Source organism: Rhea americana, unplaced genomic scaffold (assembly GCF_003343005.1).
Source record: "Rhea americana isolate MKP2758 unplaced genomic scaffold, rheAme1 scaffold_225, whole genome shotgun sequence".
NCBI classification, from domain to species: domain Eukaryota; kingdom Metazoa; phylum Chordata; class Aves; order Rheiformes; family Rheidae; genus Rhea; species Rhea americana.
Genome location: NW_028186341.1, coordinates 1,182,455 through 1,209,471, shown reverse-complemented (window position 1 = coordinate 1,209,471; position 27,017 = coordinate 1,182,455). Strand labels below are relative to the sequence as shown.

At 40.3% G+C, this 27,017-nt stretch overlaps 1 protein-coding gene across 2 annotated transcripts in view; it reads left to right on the top strand.

Annotated features, from left to right (window-relative positions):
- Positions 1-27,017, top strand: part of INTS9 (integrator complex subunit 9) — a 69,518-nt gene that overhangs the window by 17,671 nt on the left and 24,830 nt on the right. The window contains exons 7-11 of one of the 2 annotated variants that reach the window (XM_085305669.1): positions 4,137-4,257; positions 6,417-6,551; positions 11,599-11,710; positions 17,398-17,578; positions 18,849-18,909. In XM_085305669.1, coding sequence (XP_085161795.1) covers positions 4,137-4,257; positions 6,417-6,551; positions 11,599-11,710; positions 17,398-17,578; positions 18,849-18,909 — 610 coding nt within the window. The remainder of the gene's footprint in view (positions 1-4,136; positions 4,258-6,416; positions 6,552-11,598; positions 11,711-17,397; positions 17,579-18,848; positions 18,910-27,017) is intronic. The other variant, XM_085305670.1, reaches the window with a different exon arrangement.

The window sequence follows — 27,017 nt, the reverse complement described above, 5'->3', positions numbered from 1 at the left end:
CATAACACAATATAACATGTCTTCCCATGCTCACAGGCTCTCTCACAGAGTTTTGGAGGGTTTTCTGGTTTTGTTTTTGCTTTTATTTTTTTTGCTTTACTTCAGTCAAAGCTTAAAAGCAAGTTGAAATTAAAAAAAAAGTCACTTGGAGAGTCCATCTCTCTCTACATTAAAATGCTTTAAAAATTCAGAGCTTGTACCTCTAAAATTTTGATAGCCTATGTAATCTGAAAATTGTCAGTGCGGTTTATTAATTGCAGATAATACTTTCCTTACAAATAAAGTTGATTTTAGATTTATAACATGTTCTATGGAGGAGAAAGTTCTGTTGCTAGCGCATTTTAAAAATAAGACTGATTAATTAGAAAGTTATTTTAAAAAGCTGGTTTGAGCATTTTTAATTGAGCTCCAATTTTGTATTCCTACTTTTCAATGTAGCTTGATTTAAGACTTTACTAAAGATGAATTATCTCATAAGTTATAGAAGTAGTGTTGCCATTTTCCAATATAACAAAGCAAAGAAATTAAAAGTCCAAATTAACATTTGTTTAGCCATATATTGTACTCCCTGCTGAGCAAAGGAGCAGTGTTAACCTCACCACCACAACTATCACTTTTCTGAGGAAGGTAAGTAAAACACAGATGTAAAACAAAACTAAAGACAATAAAGTTGATCAGTATTCTGGGCTGGTTGATGTAAACTCTCATTAGAATAGTATTTCTTAATTACTTTTGAAGTCCAATGCCTTGACTGGAACCACTACTGAAGCTTACAGTGATGTGTTAAGAGAGGACTGGAGCCATTATTCTCGTCACACTAGTGCGTGTGTTTTGTATGCATGGTTTAAAGGAGGATCATATATCTTGGAACTCATTTAATATCACTTTCTCGATGGTCATATTTTAGAAAAAATACTGTCTAGCACTTTGGATGTTGTTGACTATTCTGGAGGCGAACACAGAGAGGTGATCTATGTTCTAATTCAACTGCTGTAGAAGACTGGAATCTTTTTTGTTGGAGCTATATTTAAAGTTTTTTTYTTTCTTGTTTAATATTGCTTGGGAAATACTCCAACATGGATAGTTCCTCCTTGGGCTAATCTGTCAGTCAGCTGTTATAATAAGGCACTGATGGAGGCAAGAGGTGTTAGAGGCCACCTTGAGATAGATATGACCAACCTTTCTGTCCCACTTACAGGACAGAGCACAGAGCACTGCCAAAATATGAACTATTGTTGGGAACCTTGACCAGACAGCAGCTCCCCCAACTTCCAGAGGAAAAATGTGTAATTTGCCCAAATATGAGATAGATGCAAAGCAAAGAAATGCTACGCCAGTGSGGATAGTCAAACGTAACTAGTAAGCATGCCCTGCAGCTGTGTGTTAACTAAGTCTATTTAACGTGAGCTCTGCCTTGTGGCAGCTGTGATCCTGTGTTGCCTCTGAGCTGGAAGAGCAGGACGAATCTGAGTTCCGTTTCCAACTCTGCCCCACCTGAACTGGGGATTTCCTGCTTCCACCTCCCTCTGCCTCTGTTAAATAGAGCTTCTATCCATCATACAGGGTACAGAGGGGCTTAATTAATGTTTGCAAAGTGTTTTGAGATTCCTGGTGACAAGCGTCATGCAAGCGTGAATGGAACCGATTATTATAACGTGAGCAAACATCTACTGATCCACAAATTAACACCTGGCTAATAGCACATGCAGGGCTGGACTGACATCCATTATCTCAGAAAATGTGATACTTGGCAATTTTTTTTAAATACTTGGCTGTTACTAGAACAGAATACTTACTACTTTTAAGTCTAATTTTTCAGGCTGATCAATTCCTGTTATTGCTTTACAGTTCAGCTAGTTCTACTCTGAATAGTTAGTATAAAACAAAGTATTATCATCTTCATTAGATAAAGCATCGAAACATTTTAAATGCAAATACTGTATAAAACATAATAAGTTCATAATAGCAGCTTATGTTTTTCCATTATCAGACCCAATCTGAACTAATTGCTTAGGAAGTTTTATTACCAATGATTTTTGTTTTAAATGAGCAGTCTTGTGGAGGCTCTATAGATGCTCAACCAGGATATCTTTYATACTGATTATGATTCAGAGGGCTGAAGGGGAAGTTTGCCTCATGAAAGATGCTTTGTCAACTACCTGTTCAATGGCTTCTTTTATCTTTCTTCGAAGTGTTTGGAACAGGTTGTTTCCTGAAACAGGGTAGTGGACAAGACAGGCTGATGTTCTGATCCAGTTTGGTATTGTCATTCTTTCCCTTCTAACAGGAACACTTTAAATACTAAATGTTATGCTTTGCATTGAACAGGATTAGGTAGCATGTTAGAGATTTAGGAAATTGAATCTGCACACATGCCCAATTAAGAATACAAGTATCTGAGTTTCTTAAATATAAATTTCCTATCCTAACTGCTGGACCATGCTGCTTCCCAATACCTCCATGTTTGTTCCTGCATCTATCTCCATACAGCTGTTATGAGATGGTCCTCAAKAAGCTGGGTGTTGCCACTGTGTGAGTAGGTTCACTACAGACTTTAAAATATCCTTCAGTCACCTCCTGTACAAATGGCAAAAAAGTAAGTGACAGGTTGAACGCCAGCAGGGTGACATTTGAGGAACCAGCAGTTCTCACTATCTTTTATGTGCCATTCAGCCAAGAAAGAAACCACTGGAGACTGATCCTGCTAGACTCTGTTGGGGAATCACAGGATATTTGCAGTGTAGCCACAGAGTCCAAGGCTAATAGAAACTTACTTCAATCACCAAGGACAATTCCTCACTTTTCTCCATTGCCTGGGAGCTTCTCTTCTGGGAAGAGAAGCTACTTAAAGCATCCAACACTAAATGCTTCTTATGGTAGGTTAAAGGCTTTTACAGGCAATTTGCTTCAGTGAGATGGTGGACAACTATCCACATTGTCTGGCCTTTTGTTGCTTATGACTTCCCCAAAAAGGCTTAGGATGCTTTGTTTGTTTCCTTAAGCAGTGTGCTTTCAGCCAGCATGTGTTGGAATTACAGTTATCACGCTAGATCTGTAGAGCAGTCTTGGCAAAAGCTGGCTTTAATTCTTTCTTCAGTATTTTAAATTATGGAGGAGTTCATTGACCTAGTAGATATAACAATAAATTAAATTCCTTTAAACAAATTGATCAAAGAAACTTGACCAATTTCCATAAATCATTGGAAATTGGTTTGAATTAGCCTTTGATTTAGCACTGGTTTAATATACAAAAAAAAATCCTATTCTTCTTATGCATTTGGCAGCTGTTCTGCTTCCTGCCTCAGTTCGTGTTGCTAAGGAAGATTTATTTCCCAGAAGTTAGCCATCTCTCTTGCAGCCTGTGACTTTACAGTTCACTTCTTCCCTTGACAACGCTGTCCAGCTAACTTGCAGTGGCCGTGAATAGGAGAATGGATGGATTTTTCTTTGGTGTAAAACATCTTAAATACTTCCTTGTAGGGGATCTCARAGTGCTTTGCAGTGTCAGCTAGTGTATCCTTGCCAATATGCTCTGAAAGCAAGTGATGTGTCTGAGCTGAAAGCATGGAAATTGAGGTGCAGGGGCGCATGCTCCCATAAGACTCTTATGACAAAATTGGGAACTGAGCTGGGTTTCGTTCATGATCTGGTACCTATATTTTAGTCCCAAGCTTGCGGCGGTCCGCACTTCTGTTTTCAAATTTTAGTTTTGGATACTGGGGTATACAAAATAGACACTGATTCAAGAGCCCAGTCATCTACCAGTTCTGTTAGTGCTTTTCATATTGCCATTTCAGATCAGCCAGCACCTTTCATCAATGGTGAGAATACCACAGGAGCTGCTGTAACACCTTCATCACAGCTACTTCTTTGAAAAAAGGGCTGAATAGGAACAAAAACAAAGGGAGCTGAAGGAGAGCAATCTTTGAGTCGAGTCAAAATGGGCAAYGTGGTTCTATTCCTCAATAGCCAGAAAATCTTCCTCCTCCCTTTGGAGCACTATGCATATTTAAAGGAAAAAAAAGAAAGAAAGAAAAAAAGAAAAAAAATCTAAGATATAGAGATAAAAATGGGAGTAAAAGCTGATAGTCTTTCAGGAAGCTCTGAAAATGCCCCGATCCTGATGATCTTTGCAGGTTGCTGCCCGCCCCTCTGAAGGATGCAGTGGAGGTATCTATGTGGAGGAAGTGCTACACTATGCCAGAAGTGAATGCTGCACTCAGTAAGATCCAGATGGTGGGGTATTCTCAGAAAATTGTGAGTATCTGTAAAGCTATCCTCAAGTCAACAGTAACAACCTCTTGTTTCCCAGTTTTTCTCTGGAAGTGTCTGAGAAAAGCCCTTCCTTTTCTATTTTCCTTCTAAGTCCTGTGTAAGACTAGTGTAGTTACCCTAGCCTAGAAAAGCAAAACAAGATTTTTTTTTCAGTGTCTCCTAGTATATCCCACTCTGCCTCTTAGGAAGGTTATTTTCTGGTGGAAATCAAGGAGTATCCATTTGTTCCTCCTGTTCCTCAGGGGACACCAATTTTAAGGCATACCTGGGAATTCAAAATTGAAGGCTGGCCCACTGAGAGGTGGGAGGATGGACCAAATGAATGCATCCTCTCTGTCTGTAAGCCACATCCCCTTCTGAGTTACTGTATCTCACTTCTGGGAATCTTAAGAGTGCTTTAGTCTCCACTTTCTTTTATGTTGCAAATTAGGTATTGTAAACAAAACATAATGGTCTAACCTGAACTTTAAACACGGCTTTCCAAAGGGTTCCTTGCTCAAGTTTGTTGCCTGTAACCCGGCCGACTATAGTTCAGTGCAGAGTCTAGAATAAACTAAACCAACAATTTTGTAGTCTGCAGATGCACTGTTTTCATTTGGCTTGTGGGCAGCATGTGGGCCGTGATAACCTCCTATCATTGCTCAGAGCCTTAGGAATCAAAAATGTGAATTAAAATAAGTTGTTACCTTAAGGTTGTTACTTGCTTCCTTTTTTTTACTTCACAATCCCCCAAAGTTCGGGGAACATTGAAGTTTTTACTGTTTACATGTAAGATAGTTTGAGAGGAGTAACCAGTGCTGCTGCCTACTAAAGTTTGTGGATTTATGTTTGTACAGTACTGCATGATAGTTGGTGTAAAAAGACCTGAAGCCACCATTAACCTGGCTGCAGACATGAGTAACAACTGAGCTCTGACTAGCAACTGAATGTTTGAGCTACTGATGTTGAAGGCACTTAGACTTCCTCAGTATCTATGAGTGATGACTGTTCATTTTTGACTGTCTTCACAGTGTGGMTCCATCCCACCTAATTTTAGATTTCTGCATCTGAGTCAATCATTCAGAATTCTTTTGTAGTTACTAGAAAAAAAAGGAGGCATTTCTAAAGTATATTTTATCTCATCCCAAAGCAAACATCCAACAGTAATCAGAGCCTCCTTAGCCAGTTAACCCAAAACATGGCATCAAGAATGGTTTGTTGTTCATATTGTGTGTCTCTGTATCAGCAGAATCTGGAGCCCTGGCTTATAAACTCTGGGAGATGGAGACCATGCATTATTTTGTGGGGCATCTAAATGTGTTTTGGGATACTGGAGAAATCATTAGTATTACATGAATTAGATACTTGTTCTATTATTCAGTAACCAGAAAGCAGATCACATTAGTGAGGCATACATGGAGGCTTATTTTCCTCTCTCAAAACAAATGTAACACATTGCTGTGTACAGATAAAACAATACACTTTCTAATAAAAAGAAAGGAATGTCTTCTTTCTCCTGGAAAGGAGACAACTCTCAGGTTGCTTATGCTTGGAGATYAAACTGAAATTTGGCTTGGGTGTGTGTTGGGATTGGGAAGAGATATTTCTAAATCACCAGTAGATAGTAGATTTCTTTTCTTTGAAAAGAAATAGAATTGATGAATTTGTCTTTAAATTCACATTTTTCCCAGTAAAATGTGTAACTCAAACATATATGACTACTGTATCAGTACAAAACTGCTTGCCCTTGTCTCTCCTCTGCTGAGCAATTTTAGTCGAATTTAACTAAAGCAAGGTAGAAGCTTCAAACACATGAAGTTGCTGTAAGCTTCCTAAATACAGCATGGCCAGGCAGAGGATTAAGACCCCTGTTAATTCCTCTGTTGAGAGGAATGGTGCAATGTGAACTCAGATGCCAGACAACTTGCATAGAAGAGCGACTTCATGAAGACCGTACCTCAGGAGAGGCATTGCTCAGAGCATGTGTCCTGTTAGATATGGGGAAATAGGAACAGCAGACATAAAGCTCAGGAAACTGGCTTCATAAAGTCTTTGAATAGCAGATTTTTTTTTTTTTTATTCATACCACTGATGATAAAATGACCTGTTCTGGCTTCTCTTGGAGGCTCTCTCAGGTTAATTTCTCTCCACATGTGTTTCAGGAGCTGTTTGGTGCTGTGCAGGTCACTCCTCTCAGCTCAGGCTATGCCCTTGGAAGTTCCAACTGGATTATCCAGTCGCACTATGAAAAGGTTTCCTATGTTTCGGGATCTTCCCTACTTACAACACACCCTCAGGTACAGACACTTTTCTTAGTCCTCTACTGGGGAAGTGTTTTTTCTCAAAAAAAAAAAAAAAAAAAAAAAAAAAAACACAGAAGGGCTCACACCAGTTTGGATTAGGTGTAGTAGAAGCTGTACAAATGCACCTCAGTTAGCAAATGGCTAAACTTTTAAGATACATTGAGTAGACCTATCACCCTGATAAGAGGACAGGTATCAATAGGTGCTTGGGAAAGGCAACAAAAATTCTGTGTTACTGATAATTTGATGTCAGCCTACTTATGAGATAAGATGTGAAATTCTCCTTCACCTTAAATAGGAAAATTCCAACAATGTTAAACAACATTGTAACTTTACAGCATTAGTAACTTTTTTTAAAAATCCATTTTTCACTGACGAGTCTTTACAGACARTCACAGACTGCTTCTATATCACTTCTGAAACATCCTTCCTTGGAAGAAATGATAGCTAACTGGCTGCCAACATTTCCACCCTGCTCTGCTAAGGGCAAAGTCTTTATAGTGCTGTAGATGTAATTTCCAGTAAATTAATTCTCTCTAGATCCATAAATTCTCAGTGGAAAGAATGGTTTGAAGTTTGCAGTATTATGTGCTTTAGAAGTTGTCAAAATAGTTAAAAGCAATTTTAGCAGGAGATACTTAAAAATAATTTAGAAAATATGTCAAGTTCWTGATTAGTAAGTAATTTCCCCCAAGGTAAGTATCTTCTAAAGAGCTTTGCTTCTGAGCATCCTTCATTTGAAAGCTTTATTTCAGGAGCTGAACAATTACAACAGATAAACCCTCCTTAATAATATGACTGCACTCAGYTTTATGGAATGTGTCAGAGTCTCTACATCCCTTTTTATCCTCAGCCTCATGCTGGCCTGGGTTGTGATCTTTCATGACCTTCTAGTGAAGGAGCAGCTGCAGTATCTGACAATGTATGTATGGAATATTTCTGTGAGGAGAAACTTCATGCTGTAGGAAGTGGTTTGGGTAACTGAGTGKTTTCTGTTCACTAACGTGAAGTGGTGATTCAGTACTGTGATTCCATAAGCATTGTTTATTAGGTTAAACTGACCACGTTTCCCCATTCTCCAAATGTAAACATTTATTTGGAAACTTTGGGTGAAATCTCTTTTTTATTTGGAAATGATCTCCCTGTGGAGGGGAATGGTGTGTGAATGAGCTGCCTGGTAAGAGCACAGCTCATGGATAGCAGATCTGCTGTCACTCCAGCTTGCAGGAGAAATAATAGCTGTTAAGAAGCTGTGATTTCAGCTTTAGAAAGTGCAGGAAAAGACCTGCCTTAATCAATAGGGAACATCTCTAGTTTCTAACAAGAGATAAAATCTGAACTATTCACTCTGTTGACAGTGTTGTTTGTCCCGCGTACCATAAACCCTCCCTAAGAGCCTCACTTTTTAGCAGACGATCTATCACTCTTTGCATTAGTGTGTATTGACACATAGCTTGAAGGACCAGCTTACCAAGCAGTTGGAATGGTTGTCAGACTGCCTTTTCCTTACTGTTTGCCGTATCACAAACATTAATGAATAACCAGATATCATCAGCCATCTTACGTTTGCTGTCAGACTTTTGATGAAAACAATGGATATATTTTGACCTGGTATTAATCCCCATGAACGCTATTACAAGCTCCTACAACATGATGAGTCTATAAAGGTGAGTGATCTTTGAGACCTGTCAAGCAGCTCTTCATCTATTTGATGTGTTCGATAGATATTACATAGTTAAAACAATGTATTGAGTGTCACACAGTCAAAATTATCTTCAACAAACACATATTTTTTTCAGCCTGGAATGAAAAGTCTTTTACCTGACAAGACCTGTTTTTCCACAAAATCGTGTCGAGCAGTCTTAATAAAATTCTTCTAACAGTGTATGAAAACAGTCACTACTGTTTTCCTAGATAATGATATCCAGTTAATCAGCATATGTTTATTTAAAAACATATCCTGATCTTTTTGAATAACAGTGAAATATAAGCACTCTTTAAGTCTTCTGGAACTCCTCCATAGTGATTAAAAATGAGTATCAGTTGTCCAGGGTCTCCTTAGCAGTTTGTCTAGGATTACAAAGTGCCACTTACTTGGACATACTACTGGAAAAATGTTTCTTCCTCTTGCAGCTTGTCTAATTTTCACAGTAAAAGACTGGAAAGCAGTCCTTCTCTACAGGTACAAACAGGATGGGGTTCATCTTACCAACCAAAACTGCCCCCCATCCTTTCCCCATGTCCTTCCTTCTACTGGCACTGTGATTTGCTTGATCATACAGTGAAGTGTGTTGAAGAGCTAATCTTTCTGAAAAACAAAACTTTTTGTTTGATTTTTGCCAGATTAATTCTAGCCACTCCTGGGTCCCTCTGTGCAGTCAGACAAGTGCTTGTGCAGGCACAGTGAAGATGGCAGCGTGGGTGGGAATTGGCAGCTAGGGAGAGAAGCACAGGATTGCTTCTTTGGTATAAATTCTGGTTTAAAGCTTTCATTAAATTAGACATCCAAGTTGCATCTATAGTCAGCAGAGAGTTAAGTTAAATCTGTAATCAACCTGTCTCTTTTAACAGCAGATAGAATATGAGACCTGTAGTTTAAACAGATTAGACATAACCCAGGGTGTATAGATATCTAAAACTGGGTACAGGGAATGTTGGCTCTTGGAGTTGATATTGGATGCAGCAGCAGGAATCTCACTTGAAATCCTCAGCGGATCTTCATGAGAAGTTGTAGTGAGAGATTCAGCAAGACTCTATTAGCTGCTGAAAATAACTGAAGAGCTTTAAAGAGTTTGTCTGAGAGTTACGTCTGGCACCATGAATTGTTCTCCTTACTTCTGTGTTCTGGCAGATGGTTGCTATTAAAAATTTTGCCTCCACCTCTGCCTAGGCTGGAATTGACACAGTTGCMTGTTGGCACCAAAGTAGAGAACGGAACTTGACAGCCTAGGTTCAGACATGTCACTAAAAGCCTTTTAAGACATCTTCTTTACATTAACCCACAAAAATCAATGCAAGCCCTCTCAGTGCAATAGCAGCTGAAATTATGTGTATCTAATATGGCATAATCGTTATGTACATTATCACAGGCAGATTCGATATTATTTTTTATTGCATTATTGGCATTTCATTTTCACAGACACACGATAGAGAGTCAAAGATTGTGATAAATCTCATTTAACAGGTCTGGTCATACAAGGTGGTGCACCGTGTAGACTTCTGGTGAAATTGGTTCCCCTACACATTTGACAGCACAAGGTCTTTCTCTGTCACTTAAGAATAGGACTAGAGGTCTGTGAGCAAGGGAATTGTACAGGGATCTTCTGAGTTCAGTAGCAGAAGTCACTTCATCAGTCTTCTAAGTGGACACAGAAACCTTTCCTGATTGGTGAGATTGAAGAGGGACTATGGAGAATGAATATCCATGAAATACCACTCAGGTGGCTACAGTGGCCACTACAGTGGCCCTGCTTTGCTTGAACAGTAGTAGTAGAAAGTGCATCCCAGTCTAGAGTGAGGCTGAAAGCTAACTTTTCAACATAGCCGTACTGCATCTGCAGAGGTAAAACTGGATTTTGCCAGTTCAAGTTCAGTTGGTACTAAATGTTGAGTATCAAGAATATATATTTTCAGTATCAGGTCCTACTTAAATATAATTTCAGAATCTCTACTGTATGTTTGCTRATAGGGAGAAGTGAACGTGTATTTTCGTTCTGCTTTGTTAAAGTGCTCGTAAAGTATGTAAAATGATCAGCCTCAGTGGAAGAAGTGTGAGCCTGTGTGCAGTTGAGACAGAASCAACATTTGCTTTAACATTATACTGCCTGTCAGCAGCCAAGTTACCACTCTTTTTCCTTGGATCAGTGGGAGCCAAAGGGTTGACTGTGCAGATGTAAACTCTTCTGTCCCCTAGGAAGCAGATGTGGTGTGGATAGAAGACATGCTAGATGATGCTCGTGATAGCTATCCRCAGCACTTCAGCAGCATAATCTAGGATTGTACCTATAACTGCACGAGATCAGTACAACATACACTGTCGACCCAGCAGATCAGAGATCATACCCCTGTGAAAACATCAAGTTCACTTTGACACAGCTTAGTCACTAGTACGGCCTTCAAAGAAAGATTAAGGGGAGGCACAGTGCTGATCTGATCGCTATGGGAGACTGGTAAAACAAGTCATATTTTATTTAGCTTTGGTGTCGCACTGAGGACAGTACTTTTTCTTTTTTTATATATACAGTTGAATCTGTGATTTTTTTCAATTGTTCCCAGATATTATCTGCTAAGGAAATATTTATCTGTTTGGCTTGATGTTATAGCAGCTATGTATATAGGTGCAGGTGATTATTTCTTAGATAAAGAAGCAAAATCAAACAATATTAAGGATTCTAAAACAATTTATCTATTCTACCAGCAGTAACTATTTCCCATTCCACAGCAACATAGCTGTGAAAAGGCCTACACAAACAAAATTAACCTTAAATGAGTGTTTGAAAGTCACAATTGTAATAATTATGACAATTGTCAAGCCCAAAGCTCCTTGCTGATCTCACCTCTGTCAGAAAGAATCCATGAAATGGTTGAGGAAAATGGTACTACCCTCTAACCAGGCAGAGAGCCCTGGAAATCAAAGCTGACACCTTGGATGGCACAGAGAGGCTAGCTGGAAATCAGTGCAGCCAGAGATAGTGTYAAACCCTTCCTGCCTACACTGCCACATCCTCAGCAAATGATTGTCTTTAATGTTCAGCTCCTAAAGCCATGAAATGATTARTCTGTGGAGAACACTGCTTTGAGGTGGATCCAGTTACAGTTCAGTTGCATGTTTTGTGCTGTAATATGCAGGTAAACAGTTCCATGTGTTTTTTATTAACTGCATTTCCACAGATAGAGGGATGTTAAGTTTAACGTGTTCCATGTATTCTCCTTCTTGGTCTTCTTGGTGTTTTCTTTCTGTACTGCAGTCCTCTTGATGCAGACCAGAGAAACCTGTTTTGTGACTCTGTTACTGATTCTATTTCACTGTGTTCTGTTTCAGCCTATGGACCAGGCTTCTCTTAAAAACAGTGATGTTCTCATCCTGACCGGTCTTACACAAATCCCTACTGCTAACCCAGATGGTATGGTAGGAGAGTTCTGCAGCAACCTGGGTAGGTCATTGTTAAAAGCAGTCTTTTGCTTATTTTATCATCCTCTTCATTGCTTTGGGTGGGAAGTAATTCTGAGATTCCTGGAATTGAGTAAGTTGTCCAGCTATAGCTTCTGGCATAAAACTAGCTGTTTAGATTTTACGATGTGCTTCTGATGTCATTAATACAGTAAGTGCTTGGAGAGACACAAGTTGTACCTAAAATGTTTTGGAATGGAGCAGGTATAATGAGATTTAATCATCTGCTGCTCTTGGTTGCTAAGTATGTCACTTAGCTGCCAACAGACTACGTGTTGCCTAGGTTTTGGATATTGTTCCCAGCTGAAATATTACTATTTCCTTCCTGTATCTCAGCCAGTGTAAAATTGTTACATGCTATTTTTATGACTTTCAGTTTTGAAAACAGGCACATCTGCTTCCCTTCTTACACCTGATTTTTAAATATATCAAAAGCAAACAGTACAATCTCTGTTTAAAAAACTATATTGAGATATATTTATAGACTGCAGAAATATAAAACCTAATCAGACGCTTTCACAGCTGGAGAAGCTGATAATTACAAAGCTGTGGTATCASTGTGAGTGGCAGCATTTTTCAGCTTGTTTGGAATGTGACATCCAGTGTGGTTCTCTCCTTTTTCCCCCTTCCCCCACTTCAACTCCTCTGTGCTCTCACCCTTCTGTCATCAAACCGCTTGCTCATATTTGTCCTGCTATGTATTGCCTGTTCTCTTATCAGACATCTTCCTTTTGTTTTGAACTAACTAGTTCTTACAAAGAAAGCTAAAATGCTCATGGTAGGATTGTTACAAAGGTTATCAAAAGACATTATAAATCTAGATTAGAGAATCCTCCCTTTAAGCAAGTGTCCTAGTCCCCATTTCATACCTGGGAGAAACTTGAGCTATAGTAGTTAGGTGATTTACTCAAGGTTGCAGAAAAAGGATGGGAACAGAACCAAAGAGCAAGTAATTCTTAGTCGCAGTTCTTTCATGTGTGAATGTACTCTTGGAGAAGAAGAGAAGACAATACTTTCTTTCTCTTTTGAAATCCTTGTGCATATTCATGGAGGCTGAATGTATGTACTTTTTGAAAATCCCATTATAAGGCTAATGTGGTAGTGGAAAGGAAATAATACAACAGATTTGGTAGATTCCTCCAGGAACCAACAACTCTAAGTCAAAATCAGATATCCCTATTCAGGACATGTTCAAACGAGAGTCATTGGTCCTGATGTGGGAAGTACAAGGTAAAATTATCTGTGTGGATTWTTTTTTATGAGAAGACAGATTAAACGATCATTAAGGGGTATAAACACTTATTAATAGRATGCGTTTCAGCATTTTATAAGAATGGTCATTCTGGGTTAGACCAGAGATCCTCTCTGCAAACGCCATGGCTCCAACAGCAGCCATAAGCAGGTATCTAGAGAAAAGTAGAAGAGTAGGGGGAAATTCTGTGATACTTTCCCCTCATAATCTCAAATCRTTCAACTATTCTTATTTCAGGAATTTCCTGAATCAGATGTGGCTTTTGTGTAGTTAGTAATGCTCAGTGGGTTTCTCTTCCAGGAACTTGTTCAGCCTCCCCTTGAAACTGCATAAATTCTCAACACCTGTGACTTCCTTTCCTTGTGTATGTGCATGTGTGTGTGTTTTATATAAATACATATATATATGTGCTGCCCTTCTCTGTCCCTTCTGGACCTTTTGGGGGTTGCTGCCCCCATGACAGATGGAAGCATGATACAACCTACCTTTGAGCTGAGATGCTAGACTTTGTACTGGAGTGGCTGAGGAGTGGTATGTGTTGACTTACTGCCAACTCTGCTGCAAGGTCTTGTTGTCCAACAGATGTCCTCTTGCAAGAATCGTGGAGGTCACTGGTATCTCAAACTGCAACAGCTGTTTGCTAAGTGAACAAGAGTGACACTTTGGTTAATTATAATGTTTTTAAAATRTTAAACAAAGTCTTAAAGCTGTAGCTTGGACCAAAGCAAAATCCAAAAGGTGAATGCATATAAATAAATGTGTTACATACATAGATGCAGGTGAGTATTATCTGCACAAGTTGCTCCATTTCACAGAATATTCTGAACTATTAGGAAGTTTTTGGAGTCTTTAAGCCAGCTTCTGTCTTGAATGAAATAAACTCAGAGAAATCAGAAAACCGTTAAAGACCAAAGGAAGATTCAATGTTAAAATGATGTCCCTGTAAGAATCTGGAATTTGAGTGGCATTTGCCAAAAACTGCAGTGACTTGGAGAAACTAAATGATTCTATAGATAAGCAGAGGTAGGGCTGACTCTTACTTGACACTGGTAGTATTACCAGTAGTATTTACATGACCACCTCAACACCAAGAGAAAAAACAGTGAATCAGTTTTCTTGCAGATATGCGAAGAAGTCCAAAAAAGCAGTAGGTTACTTTGAAAAGCAATTGAGTAGGCAAAACAGATCACAATGATTTTCATATACATTTTGCATTTCAAAAACTGTTCAGAAGACTTCACAAGAAGCTGAAAATATACTAGCTAAAAACTCTAAAGAAGTCACTGGAAATTTCCCAAGATGTGTATCATAAGGTAATGGCATGTTTGTGACTAAGTGTTGGTAAGCACAGAAATGGAAGTGTGAAAATTTCACCCTCACCTCAGTTTTCATCCCAACATGTAAGTTTGTAGATGCTGATTCCCCTTATTATCGAGTCACATGCGTGATTTCCTCTCCATATCTTGTGTACTACACTCAAACCCTACTTTATCACATCTCCAGGTTCTTCTCAGTGTAGCCCACACCCCCATGTGCTCAGCACTGCAGCACCAGCATTCTGCGGCTTGAAAAAGTTGGATTTTTGTGTTGCCTTGGGCATCATCAGCAAAACTGACGGACTCTGGCTGTAGGGACAGTTTGTGATATTTTGTGTTACTGTGTATGTGTGTGTGTGCRCTTTATATATTTATATAAAGCAGAAAAGAGCACTGTTGGCTTTTCAGGTGCCAGCTTGACCTTGTGGTGGCAGCTGTTTGAAATGCAAGTATCTCATCGTGAGCTGTAAATTGAACAACTTGTTATGGAGCCACTGAAGAAGACTAAATTTGAAATGCCAAGATTATTACACAGTTTTTTTCAAGAGAGTACAGCAGTCTCAGAGATAAATTGGGCTTTAAACAGCTTTCAAATATACATGTCCTCTTCCTGACAACTGTGGAATGTTGTCCTAGTGGTACAGAAAGCCAGATTGGACCTGTTACTTGCACAGAAAGTAATACACCTGTAATTTTTTTAATTCCTGTTTTAGACAAGCTGAGAGGTAATTCTTATCCCTTTTATGGAACGATTTAGGCACCCCTTCAAGAAATAGTGCTCACTTGCACTGATCGCCACAAAGATACATAAACTWGCACGAAGGAAACAAATGCTGTATTCTAATCCAAAAAACTGTTTGCAGTGTTGTCAGTAGTGGTATAGCCACACTGCTGCCTTTTCCTGGCCTGGGGACTAGGCTCAGTCCTGTTTTGAAGCTGTGTCACCATGCAGCCAGGAACATGAAATTCAAAGGGCCAGCAAGTCTAGTGGATAGGGCAGCTGGATGGAAGAGTGCTCCACTCCTTGGTCCATGATTTTATATTATTGATACTTATTGGTAACTGGCTCTGTAGTTTTCCTGGCAGTAGAGACTCAAGCCGGTGCCTGCTGAAATGCGTTACCCTCCCTTATTCTCTGAGGCCCAAGGAATCTGTAATTTCTAGTTGTTTTTGACAGAAGAGACTTGAGTTTCTTGTAGTGAACCAATGGCTGCTGGCAGCGGAGAGCTGTGAAATCAAACTCTGAGGCTTGGGGCGTGACACCCAAATTTTCCATGACCTGGACAAATCCTTTAACCAAATCATTATTAGATGAGAGATCTGCTTCCTGCCTCCTCAAAGGGAAGGTGAGCCATTTGTCTTAACTGGGCAAAGCTACTTGGTGCCTGAGTCAAAGGAGAAGGAGGGCGTTCTGCCTGGGGACCTGTTTCATGGGGACGCGCACCTTAGTGTTTCAGCTGGTATCTCAGCTCAGGCCAGAGACAGAACTGCAGGTGTATCCCTTTCCTTAGCTTTTTTTGGCTGATCACTAATGCATCCTGCACCCWCTGTCTCTGCCCTGTGCAGCATCCTTGCTGCTGTGCATCCCATAAGGTAAGTATTTACCTTTCCTCTTTCTGCATGTAGAATTCTTGGGTGCATAATGAAGCAGTGTAAATTGTGTTCCTGGAGTGAAAGGCTTAACTTCCAGCCCCMCGATGGCTTTGAAAATACCATTCTTAATCTTCTCATGCCTCTCTTCACATCCTGTTTACAGATGGGATGGTTTAGTTTTGCCCATATTAGAGGGAGCGTATAGCACATTGCTTGGATATTCTGTAACATCTCAGGTTCTGTTCCTATTCCTGTTCACAAATACTAGGATGGTAGAGTTTGTATGTGACCCGGAGAGAACCTAGGCAATAAACCCACCTCAATGCTGTTGATGTTGTATAGTATAGTTCTGATATAGTAGGTGACTTTAACTGCCATTTGATGTTGAGAACAGCTTGTAATAGGCACTGACTCCTGAAAGGAGTTAAGCACCTTAAATGCATACGAAAAACCCTACTACAAGGTCTGTGTGTCTCCCTAGGCTCCATAAAACCTTTAAATATTTGTCCGTAAAAATCTTTCTTGAATGTGTAGGTAAGGCAAAAAGACCCTTAATGCGCTAGGTGTGTACCCCATCGGAGTCTGCAATAAACTGAAGCCAAGGAAGTGATTACGACAAGGTTTAATATATGCGTTTCCAGCCTCTTTCACAGCTTTTTGTGTACTGCCTTCATGCATAATGTTACTGTTGCTGCATTGCAATTAACATCAGTCAGTGATTTTACCCCATGGCCACAGATGAAATCCTAGTGAGGCAGCAATTGCTCAGTGAGCTGAACCAAGTATTTCCTCTTTCCCATAAGGTGCAGCACTTTTGTAATTCATTCTGCCAAAAGAACAAAATGTTTGCTCTATTCTTGCTTTTACTTTCGTACTCTGATTTGTTTTGATTGCAGAGAAAGCCTGTTTTTCTTCTCTTCATTTTCTCTCAAGGCCCATACCATCTATAGTTCACAGAGATTTTAAATTGTTCTTGTTATGTTCAAAGAAAATAGAAATATTTAGAGCTCTTAAAAGGGAAAGACGCTCCTCTGCCTGTCCCCACTTGTAGCTTGGAGGGCAGTTTGAAATCACTGGATCTTCAGGCATTCCTCTAGAACGTGTGGTGCTTTCAGCTGAGGCCTGTGGACCGCTGTCCTGCCCCTCTGCATGGACAGCTAATAGGCAGAGCAGGGGTTATTCTGATGGGAGGATGTTCTCTGTCCCGTCGGACAGGATTTAACCTCATTGCTGGTGCAAGACTACCCTCTAGTGTCAGGAGTTTCATATGTGCTCAGTCTGTTGTGCTGCCCACAACTAAGGCAGTGTAATCGTTCACTCTGCTAAGCCTGGAGAAGGCAGAAGATGTATTGAATGATCGGAAGCATTCATATGCACACAGTGTTCTGTTGATTCACACAATAGCTTCTTTCTATACCTTGTATAATGTTTGGATTAAAGGAACTCTATTAAAAAATTTAAATATGAGCCCAGTTAATTGTTTTTTTTTTCTCTTTCCTTCTCTCTTAGCTATGACTGTCCGGAACGGAGGAAATGTACTGGTTCCCTGTTACCCCTCAGGAGTAATATACGATTTGCTGGAGTGCCTGTATCAGTATATTGACTCTGCTGGACTCTCCAATGTCCCTTTTTATTTCATCTCACCTGTTGCCAACAGCTCCCTTGAATTCTCCCAGATCTTTGCTGAATGGTAGGTGTTAAAAAGCTGCTTCATCAGGCTGAATTCACACATCCAACTATGGTAAATAGGTGTATGCAAGTTATGTCTACTTGACATATTCTAATATATGCTTGATTGGAATTGAGAACACATTTCTTGAGTCACAAGCTTGTAYGTCTGTGTGTAAGTAGATGTTCTATAATTAGGGAAGCATCGTTTCCTGTAGAACATATACTGAATGTGTTTACAAACTCAAATAGTCTGCTTTTTGGTATTAGCACTGATGACTAAATGATATACCTGACTTGAGGGACTTTCAGCTGTGCCTGCTTGCTCATMCAGTGTCCCCAAAACTGTTCTGTGGTCTCCCTATTTAAACAAAGTAGATTTTTCAGACTTCAATTTACTGARTCATGGAAGGGGGAACCTGACCACTTGTGATTGTTCTTAACTTCTTACATACCAAGAGGGGCTGTAAATCATTAGACAGAGCAAGTTAGCCTTCCCTCCCTTCCGTCCTCTCCAGACTTTTTGATGTGGAATTCAGACAAGGGAAGGAGATGCCCTGGCAATCTGAGGTGAATTGCTTCCTCAGGAGAATTGTAAAGAGGATTGAAATCTAGTGAATTCAGAATACATTACTTTCAGTGAAAGTAGGAAAATCAAGCCTTGATGTCCTGGCGAAACTTCAGTGTACTCACCAGTGTGTGTTGCCATGCTTGGTTTATAGTTAAACAGTTTTCTGGCTTGTGCTTACGTGGTGATTTCATTTCAGCTGCAGCTGAAGTGATAGCTGCAAGGTTCTTGCTGTAAGAATCCTTTGGGCTAGATACTGCTGTSAAAACAGTAGGAATGTTACGTGGGCCAGTAAGGTAGCACAGCGGCTCTGAGTGCAATGTGCAGATGAAGCTCTTGTTTCATCCGCTGTGTCTAGCTGGTTCAGACACCCAAGTGTTTAGACACTGTTTACTTGAACTCTACTTCTGTGTTGGGCCTTATCTTCCAAAGTCAGCASCTGTTTTCAACAGTAAAGGGACTCTGTTGCATAGTGTCTACAAAATTACTTTCAGTTGTCTTGCACCTTTTTTAAGCGGTCTTGCTAAGACTGAATCCTTGTGCCCCGTAAGTGTTAGTTCTTTAAACACAAAGACTGGAAGGAACAAAATAAATAAGTGATTTTGCACCTGATACACAGATATGAAATGTCTTTCCCCRGGGAAAGCTTAACAGTAGATGGCAGCAGATACTGTAAGATGCTCTGCAAATCTCTAACCCAGCTTATTTTCCTTTCCTTGTAAAGGTTGTGTCACAACAAACAAACAAAGGTGTATCTCCCAGAACCTCCCTTTCCCCATGCTGAGGTAAGTAAACCATGGTCTCGCTGTTTGCTCGGATCTCAGGGTGAATGGGTTTCTGGAGCCCAATCCTGTACGACTGTTCTCTTTTTCTAATTAATGCTTCTATAATAGCTAATAGCTTCTATAGCTGTTTAATAGCTTTGTGTCATTATTCTTGCAAGTTTTTTTTTTTTTTCCTGTGACTGATTTGGGGGGCTTGGCTGAGAAATGCAGGATGGTGTTCCCTCAATTCAGAAGTAATTGTGATGTTTATTTCAGCGTATAACTTACATATGCTTGCCTGTTTTAATCTTCCCTRCAGAAAGCTATGTGGTGTACACATGGAAGAGTACTTGCTTGTGTCAGATTGCAACCATGAATATTCCTTTTGTCCAAGCAGTTTATTTCAAAGTGTGTAAAACTAAGAGCTTGTTATCAGAGGCAGYTTAGTCATCCCAGCTCCTAACTCCGTAGCTGTAATAGGCACCATGTTTGCTGCAGGAGAAAGGGCATCTTGAAATAGAGGTCTGATATAAAAAGGTTAAAGCTTGCAGCACTGAGTGCTGTTGTTGGCAATTTTATATGAAATGACTTTAGCTAGCATCTTGATGAAGCAAATAAGAATAAGGCTCCTATCTTTTGGAGGGATCGTCTCAGTAACAACATACATATTTTGAGGAGATGTTTTTGCCAACCAGGCCTTCAGTAAATGTGGCCTAACTCCTGYCTTCAGAGTTATCTCATATATTAAGAGAGGGAGAGTGTTTTCTCCGTTGGGAACAGGCAGATGGGAGTAAATGGGAGGCAGGCCGGGAAAGGGAGAGATGAGTCTGAGAAAAGATTGCAGTTTAAATTGTGCTTTTGTGAGACAGGGAGCTGCTTGTGGCAGGCAGTCTTAGGAACTGACTCTTCTACTTTGTGTGATCAAAACCATGTTTGATGGGATGTGCAGAATGGCATTGCAGGTTTAAGAGGCCAGAGATAAAATGCATTTTCTGGGTTTTTCTTTTTCTTTTTTTTTTTTTCCCTTCCTTCTAAGGGCACTTGTTCAGGGGCTTGTTCTGCTGAGCTGGAAATTTCCACTGCCTGTCCTGTATCATCTGTAGGTACTTCAAAGGCATTGTTAGAAGTAGGATCTGACTGGAAGCCCTCACTCTTTCCAGATGCTTGAATGCACTTCAGGCAGAATGTGCAGTGAATTAGGAATAGTCTGTCACTAAAAATAATGCAGTTTGCATGGGAGGCCACCCATTCACCACCTTTTTTTTTTTTTTTTTTTTTTTTTTAACCCCAGGAAAACAGTTTCGTAGCTGATATCTGAGTAGAAGATTCGATAGCCATGCTGGTGCCTATAGTTTCTGATTTCCCCTGCCTTTCTGCTTTCCTTGTTGATCCACAGTGCCTTTGGCTTCACTGACATCCTATATTCTACCAAAGGCTTTACTGCAAAAATACTGCATGCATTGGAACTGCCAGGTTTAAGTGAAAGCCTTCCAAAAATGGGAAGGCAAACACACRGCTGTCAAAGACTGGATTAATTAACCCATATTATATGATAGCTCTTTATAGAGTGATAACTGTGTCCTCTAATTTTTAGGGCATTTTAAATTCTCCAGAGGTCTGTTGATAAYAAGATTCTGTCAAATTACTGTTTAGGTGTTCAGTAATTTCTCTGTGCTCCATGTGTAGATCAAGGCAATTATCTAAGAAAGGATTCACAGCAGAAGATGGTACAATGAAGTGCACAGAGGGAGTAATGGACCTGTTGCAGCTTGTCAGGTTAGGGCTGACAAGGCCAAATCATGCAGGCTGAGACCTACAAAGCTAGGAATTTTTTATCACGAGATACATCAATAGCTTTATCAAGCTAGGCGCATGGATATCATTCCTAAGAAGCTATCCTTAGGCTTTCTAAGTTTTTGCCTAAGGGTTCCCTTAACTGTTTAAATGCTAAATGACAGAAAATAGTGTGTATCCACACCCTTGTGGCTCCCAAACTATTAAATGACTGTACCTCTAAAGGATTTCAGCACTGAGTTGCCATCTGAAGTAAGTACTGCACATTTCACAGTAGGTTATCTAAAAAAACAGATTTCTTGTTTGGGTGTTCAGTTACAGCTGCTATGTAAATACTGGAGAATGGAGAAACACGGGGAAGTAAAGTAACCTGCACTGACCCCCATGATGGACTAAATGACCTGATAGGTCTCTTCACTGCTAATTCGTGATACATATTGGCTGTTTGGGAAAACTAGTTTATATAGTGGGAGGCAGTGGCTTTAGGCACACAGCCACACTTTCAAAGGCTTGGCTAATAGCAAAACCAAAGCAAAGTAACACCCAGGCAAAAGAAGACTAAGCCTGTTATTTCATTTAGTGCCTTTCTTAAAGTCATAAATCACTGATGTTTAGACGTGCTTGAGAACACCAGATCGGATTGCTCCTTTCTGTTTGGTGAAATGTGTGGCTTTGTTTTAGTTTTGTTTTAAACAATCAAAGCATATTGAGATTTATACAGATGATTGACACATAACACACAACCATACTTACTGTCATTTCCCCAGGAGTGCCAAGATGGCCATGTCAGGTATCCTGTGATCATCTCATGCCTTTGATTCCATGTTGCTACCCTTTGAGGGACAGCTAYAGTGACTCTTTTATTCCCATAAATTTCAGCTGCTTTGGGCTGTATTCCAGTTTTAGCAGTGTCCACAGCTGGTTATGATTTAGTGCTGTCATGCTGCTTCTAAGCCAAGGGAGAGGAGCTGTTTGGTTTTTCCTTCTAGGAAATACAGAGCTGGATCAAATGAACGGAAGGGGGAGGGAATCTTGCAGCTGATACTATATATGTAACTCATATTATGTGAAATAGCTATATAACCCATTTTCAATATAGTCTTTAACTACTTCACTATTCATCCATTGGCAGAAACTCAGTTTTCTTGTGSAAAGAGTATCCATACTAGACTCTGTGTTGTTTTGTTGTAGACAGCTGTGCTGTTTTGTTGTAATTATACCAAACAAAGTGGTCTGAATATAGAGYTAGCCTGAACAGCCTGACCATCAGTCTCGGAGAGAACGAGGACTTGAACTCAAGGCTTCCTGTTCCTGGGTTTGAGCCTTGGTCAGCAGTCTGTCATTTTGTCCTTGGTATCCGCTGTCTTTCTAAACCTCTGACTTTACAACCTCTAGAGTCAGGGATTCTGCTTAATAGCACCCAAGAATTTTTTTAATGAGTATCAGAAACAGGCATTAAATGATCATTTCAATTGGGTAGGTTGTTACTGGAGAATTGCCTTACTGCTTGCAAAGTAATGGCAGGCTTGTGCTGTGTAAAGTATATGGAAATTGCCCATGATGAAAGGATGTGCTTAGGTGCTCAGCTGTTGGAAGAAAAGAGGAGATTATTCAGACATGTCTATTAGTTATTAGCTAACATTAATAATGTGCCTGGCATGATACATCAGAGAGGGACAGGCCAGGAAATAAGCTTCTAATTATCTATAGAACAAGTCCAGCTCAGCATGCTGTCTGCTACTGAAATTGGCAATATTTAAAAACAAACAAGGAAAAAAATCTCCCAAACTGTTGAGGTGCTCGGTCTCTTACAGCACTGAGTTCCACTGATGCCTCATGCATAAGGTAGAAGAGAATTTACTTCCTTTAATCCGTTATGGTTGTATTAGTTTTGCATTTCACTTGACTATCCCTTTGCCGTTGTTGTAAGAGGTAAGTAATATCCGATATGTTGTCCTCTCTACCATTATTGTTTTTATTTTGACCTCTCTTACTCCTCTCTATAAACTAAGTTGTTTGCAGCTTTTTCATTCTCTTTGCAAAGAAATTTTCCCAAGTTGCTGATTTATGTTACCTGTTCTGAACTCCTCCTTGTTCTCCTGGGGGTGACTAAAACCAGACTCACTGCTCACCTCTGCAGAGAACCCAAAACGCTGCGACTCCCTCCTTCTTGCTTCCCCCTTTAGTGCATTAGTAAATGTTTATCATATCTCCTCCCACTTAATCGCTGCATAGAATTTGTTGTTCTTTGGAATGGTGATTTGTTACCTCAAATCCACTTTGAGTGAATAGGGAATTTACTTTCCTTTTGTTGTGAGCGGGGAATATGGGCTAAAATGCTTCAGAGTTGTAGGGGGGATTTGGCCATCAATTCTTATTAAAGTTGGTATGAATGAGGTGTCCAGACTCTTGCAAACACTTTCAGAGGTCYCAGCTGCAATGGTTTAAGTGCTGCACGAGCTCAAAGGTCATCTTTCTAAAGGTTTCTCTGTGATTGCTGGTGTAGGAGTTGCTGAGAGTTTTTTGGAGGGAGGACTGCTGTAAATTCCAGCCAGTGATTTCGCAGGAGGACAAGTGGGGAGAGGGAAGTGCGGAGGGCTCTCCTCTGTGCTGGTGCAACAGTGGCGGTTCCRTTTTTCCCCAGCAGTTACTGCAGTGGGGAAGGGAGGGCAGGAGTGCAAACGGCAGTAATGCTGGAAGCTTCTACAAAGTTAAAAACTAAATTTTCCAAATGCCTGTGAATACAGAAGACTGGCCAAAGGAGATGGTGGCTTTTACTTCCAAGATACTGCTTCAGTTGTATTCTAGAGTCTGCTGTCTAAACAGGCTTGGATTTAAGCCCCACAGTGCCTACCTGATGTAGATAGGACAAAGATTAGTAATGTTTCTCTGATATCCCAGTACCAAATTGTAGTGTTTTACCGAATTCCATGGGGGCATGGTGACATCTCATCCTAACRGCCGCAGCAAAAGTCACCTCCCTTCCCGTCTGAACTGAAATCATGGATTGTAAACCCTGCACCTTGTGTGAAGGCAGAGGCTTTATAAATGAATAGTTGAATTGTTCTAGCAAGGTGAGAAAAGAAGCTTTCGCTCCTTTTCCTCTCTCTGTTCAATGTTTACAAAGCGGATTTCAGGCTGTAAAGTTAGTGAATCCAGCCTTTACAACACTTTCCTCAAATGCTCACAACAGAAAAATTTAAGAGGTCATTTATATTGATCAATATTTGTAGAGCTGGTATTTCRCTAGTGGAGGAAGAATTTGGATTTACTACCCTCTTAAATAGACTCTGTTAGGAACACCAAGGAGGAATGGCTAGCAAATGCCTGTTTTTCTGACTGAAAATAGCTAGAGTGGGAGTAATATTGATTCTGTGGTCTTAAATATTAGCATTTGTCTTCTTCATCCCTGCTTCCCCTCTTCATGTACCAGTTCCTGCATATTACATTCAAAGCAATAAATACTCAGAACCAAGTGAACCCCGTAAATCAAGTATACGGCTTTAAAGGGAAGCATAACCGTTGTGGATTTAAAAAAAACACAGCTCTGCTCAGTCTTGTTTTGGTACTTTACCATCCTCTCACTCTTCTAAGCTTTCTGTTAATAACAGCTGTTTCTGTAGAAAGGTGCTCTGAATGTTGTTTCTGGTTTCCAGAACTCAGTCCAGTTTTGAAAATATGGATCGACTAAAGGCCAGATGCTGTTTTTAGTCCAGGCTTGGTACAGGTGGGAGATCTGAACGTGACTTATTAATGAGTGTTGTGCTTATATAGCCCATCTCATCTCTCAGTATCAAAGATCTATACAGATCATTGCAAATTGAGTCCTCCTAATGATTTATGAAGAATTGTTGGACTTGTTCTGCAAGTCCAGCTCCATATATTCTTGACTGGGTAACTGGAAAAGATTTTGCTTTAGATACTAAAGTCTACCAGCTGCTTTATTACTGGAGCGTGTAGAATGTCTTTAAATTTATTTTTGTGGCCTTTCGCCCCTGCTATATCTCGCTGTTAGGACCAGATATTATGAGCTTGACTATGGAGCTTCACACCTATAAAGATCTCCAAAGACAGGGAAAAGAAAAAAAGAAAGAAAAGGGAAAAAACACCATACAGCGCCTCAGGACATGGTGCTGAGGKTTCAACATGTGTTCCCCTTCCCTCTTGAGCTAGCACAGTGCATCCGTTAGAAGCAGTGCACACCAGCAGTGTGCTAGTGGATTTTGTGTTGCTGGAGAAAAAATAAATGATAAAAGAAGAAGAACACACGAAGTCCAAGGTCCTGACGGCTGGATTAGAGAACCTGCGTCTTTCTTCAAAATAGTAGGAAGCAATTTGGTGCTGCTGTAAAGCTTTGAGAAGAACACAGCTTGTTGTGTTCATGAACATACAATGAACATTTGTATTGGTTTAGCAGCGAAATAAGTTGTTGATAATGGTTTTGCACTTAAAATGCAGGTCTCATATCTTAGCAAAGACACAAATGCCACTGTATGCAAATACGTATAATCTTAAGGAGTCTGTGGATCAGGATGCTTGAAGAACACTTTGTGATTGTCCAAAGTGTGCTACATAAATGCTACTTGTAGGAAGGTCTTTCACATAGCTACTTGCTGGTCACTGAGAAAGTCTAGCCCTGGAATGTCGCATATCCGCCTTAGTATCTGGAGCAGAAATTGTCTCCTCCCAGTTTACCCAACTGAATCTGCTTTCGCAAATTTAGTTTACGGGTTTTTGACTTCCCTCAGAAAACCAAAAATGATGTGTTTAGCTTAACAGGACTGTTTCCTACCTCTTCTTTTAAATGTCTATTTTATGGGGCAAATTTGATTTACCCATTGTCTGCTAAACTCCCACTTTTACTACTGGAAATAAATGTAGACTGTAAATATTGCWCTCCCAAATTGTTAATCAGAAACCTTTACTAGTCTTAATTACAGAAACGTTTGCTAGATTGAGTGGGTATTAATTGCTGGAGCTGTTATTGGATGCATATTCAAATTTCTCCTTTGAAGGCTGAATTGAAATTTAATACTACTGGTAGCCTGCACAAAATGGAGTGCCCCAGGATCCTCCTTCAGGATCCAAGGATGCACCTGGAAATAATGGGCTGTGTCTGCCTACAGTTGCCTAGAAGGAATGATACCTATCTCATTCCACTCTACCCCTTCAGATGTTGCTCAACAGTTTTGATCAGGATGTGTAGGAGGGCAGATGCAAAGTAACAGCAACATTTTTGCTACAAGGACCTTGAAGCAGAACAAACTCGAGGAAGCAGAGGAGAAAATATACATATTGGCACCTGTGACCAGCCAACTTTCTGGAGAGCGTCCAATGTAGGGCTATGAAGATGATCAGAGGGCTGGAGCACCTGCCCTGTRAGGAACGGCTGCGAGAGCTGGGCCTGTTCAGCCTGGGGAAGAGCAGACTGAGGGGGGATCTGATCAGTGTGTACAAGTACCTGAAGGGAGGGTGTCWAGGGGACGGGGACAAACTCTCTTCAGTTGTCCCATGTGACAGGACAAGAGGCAACAGGCAAAAATTGAAGCACAGGAAGTTCCACCTGAGCGTGAGGGGGAATTTCTTCCCTGTGAGGGTGACRGAGCACTGGCACAGGTTGCCCAGAGAGGTTGTGGAGTCTCCTTCTCTGGAGCTGTTCAAGGCCCACCTGGATGCAGCCCTGTCTAACGTGCTGTAGGTGACCCTGCTGAGCAGGGGGGTTGGACTAGATGATCTCCAGAGGTCCCTTCCAACCTTACTGATTCTTTGATTCTGTGAAAAGATATTGAGGGTAAATTCATACATTAGCTGTTCTAGCAGTAAGGCATGTCTTTAGATAGTGACAGCTAGAAGTTGAGTCTAATAGGGTTAATACTCTGTTCAGTGGTGCTGAATAAGAACCAAATTGTATAATAACCATAATATCTGAAGTGTTTTGTTACCTATATATTGTTAAGAAGCTTAGAGACGCATCCAATTTCTCAGCTTGCTTTTTCGTATCCATGTAGGCACACTATCTGGAGTTAGAGCTGCCACATTAAAAAGGGACGAGTAAAARAGAATCTGAAAAGATGAATTACAGCTTTGAGAGACCAAGACAATTGCTTATCACAGTCATCTTCCCCCCCCCCCCCACTTTGGAAACCAAATATTTTACAAGGAAGAGAAATGTCCAGAATGATAGAGGTTTCTACTAGAAAGTCATGATGTATCCATCATGTTATAACACATAATGAAGATCATGTACTTTGCTAGTATTGGCTGGGGTGCCAGGGCACAGCAGCTTCAGAAGTATGTCCCTGAAGCCTACATTTGTGAATCTTGTAGTCTGGGTG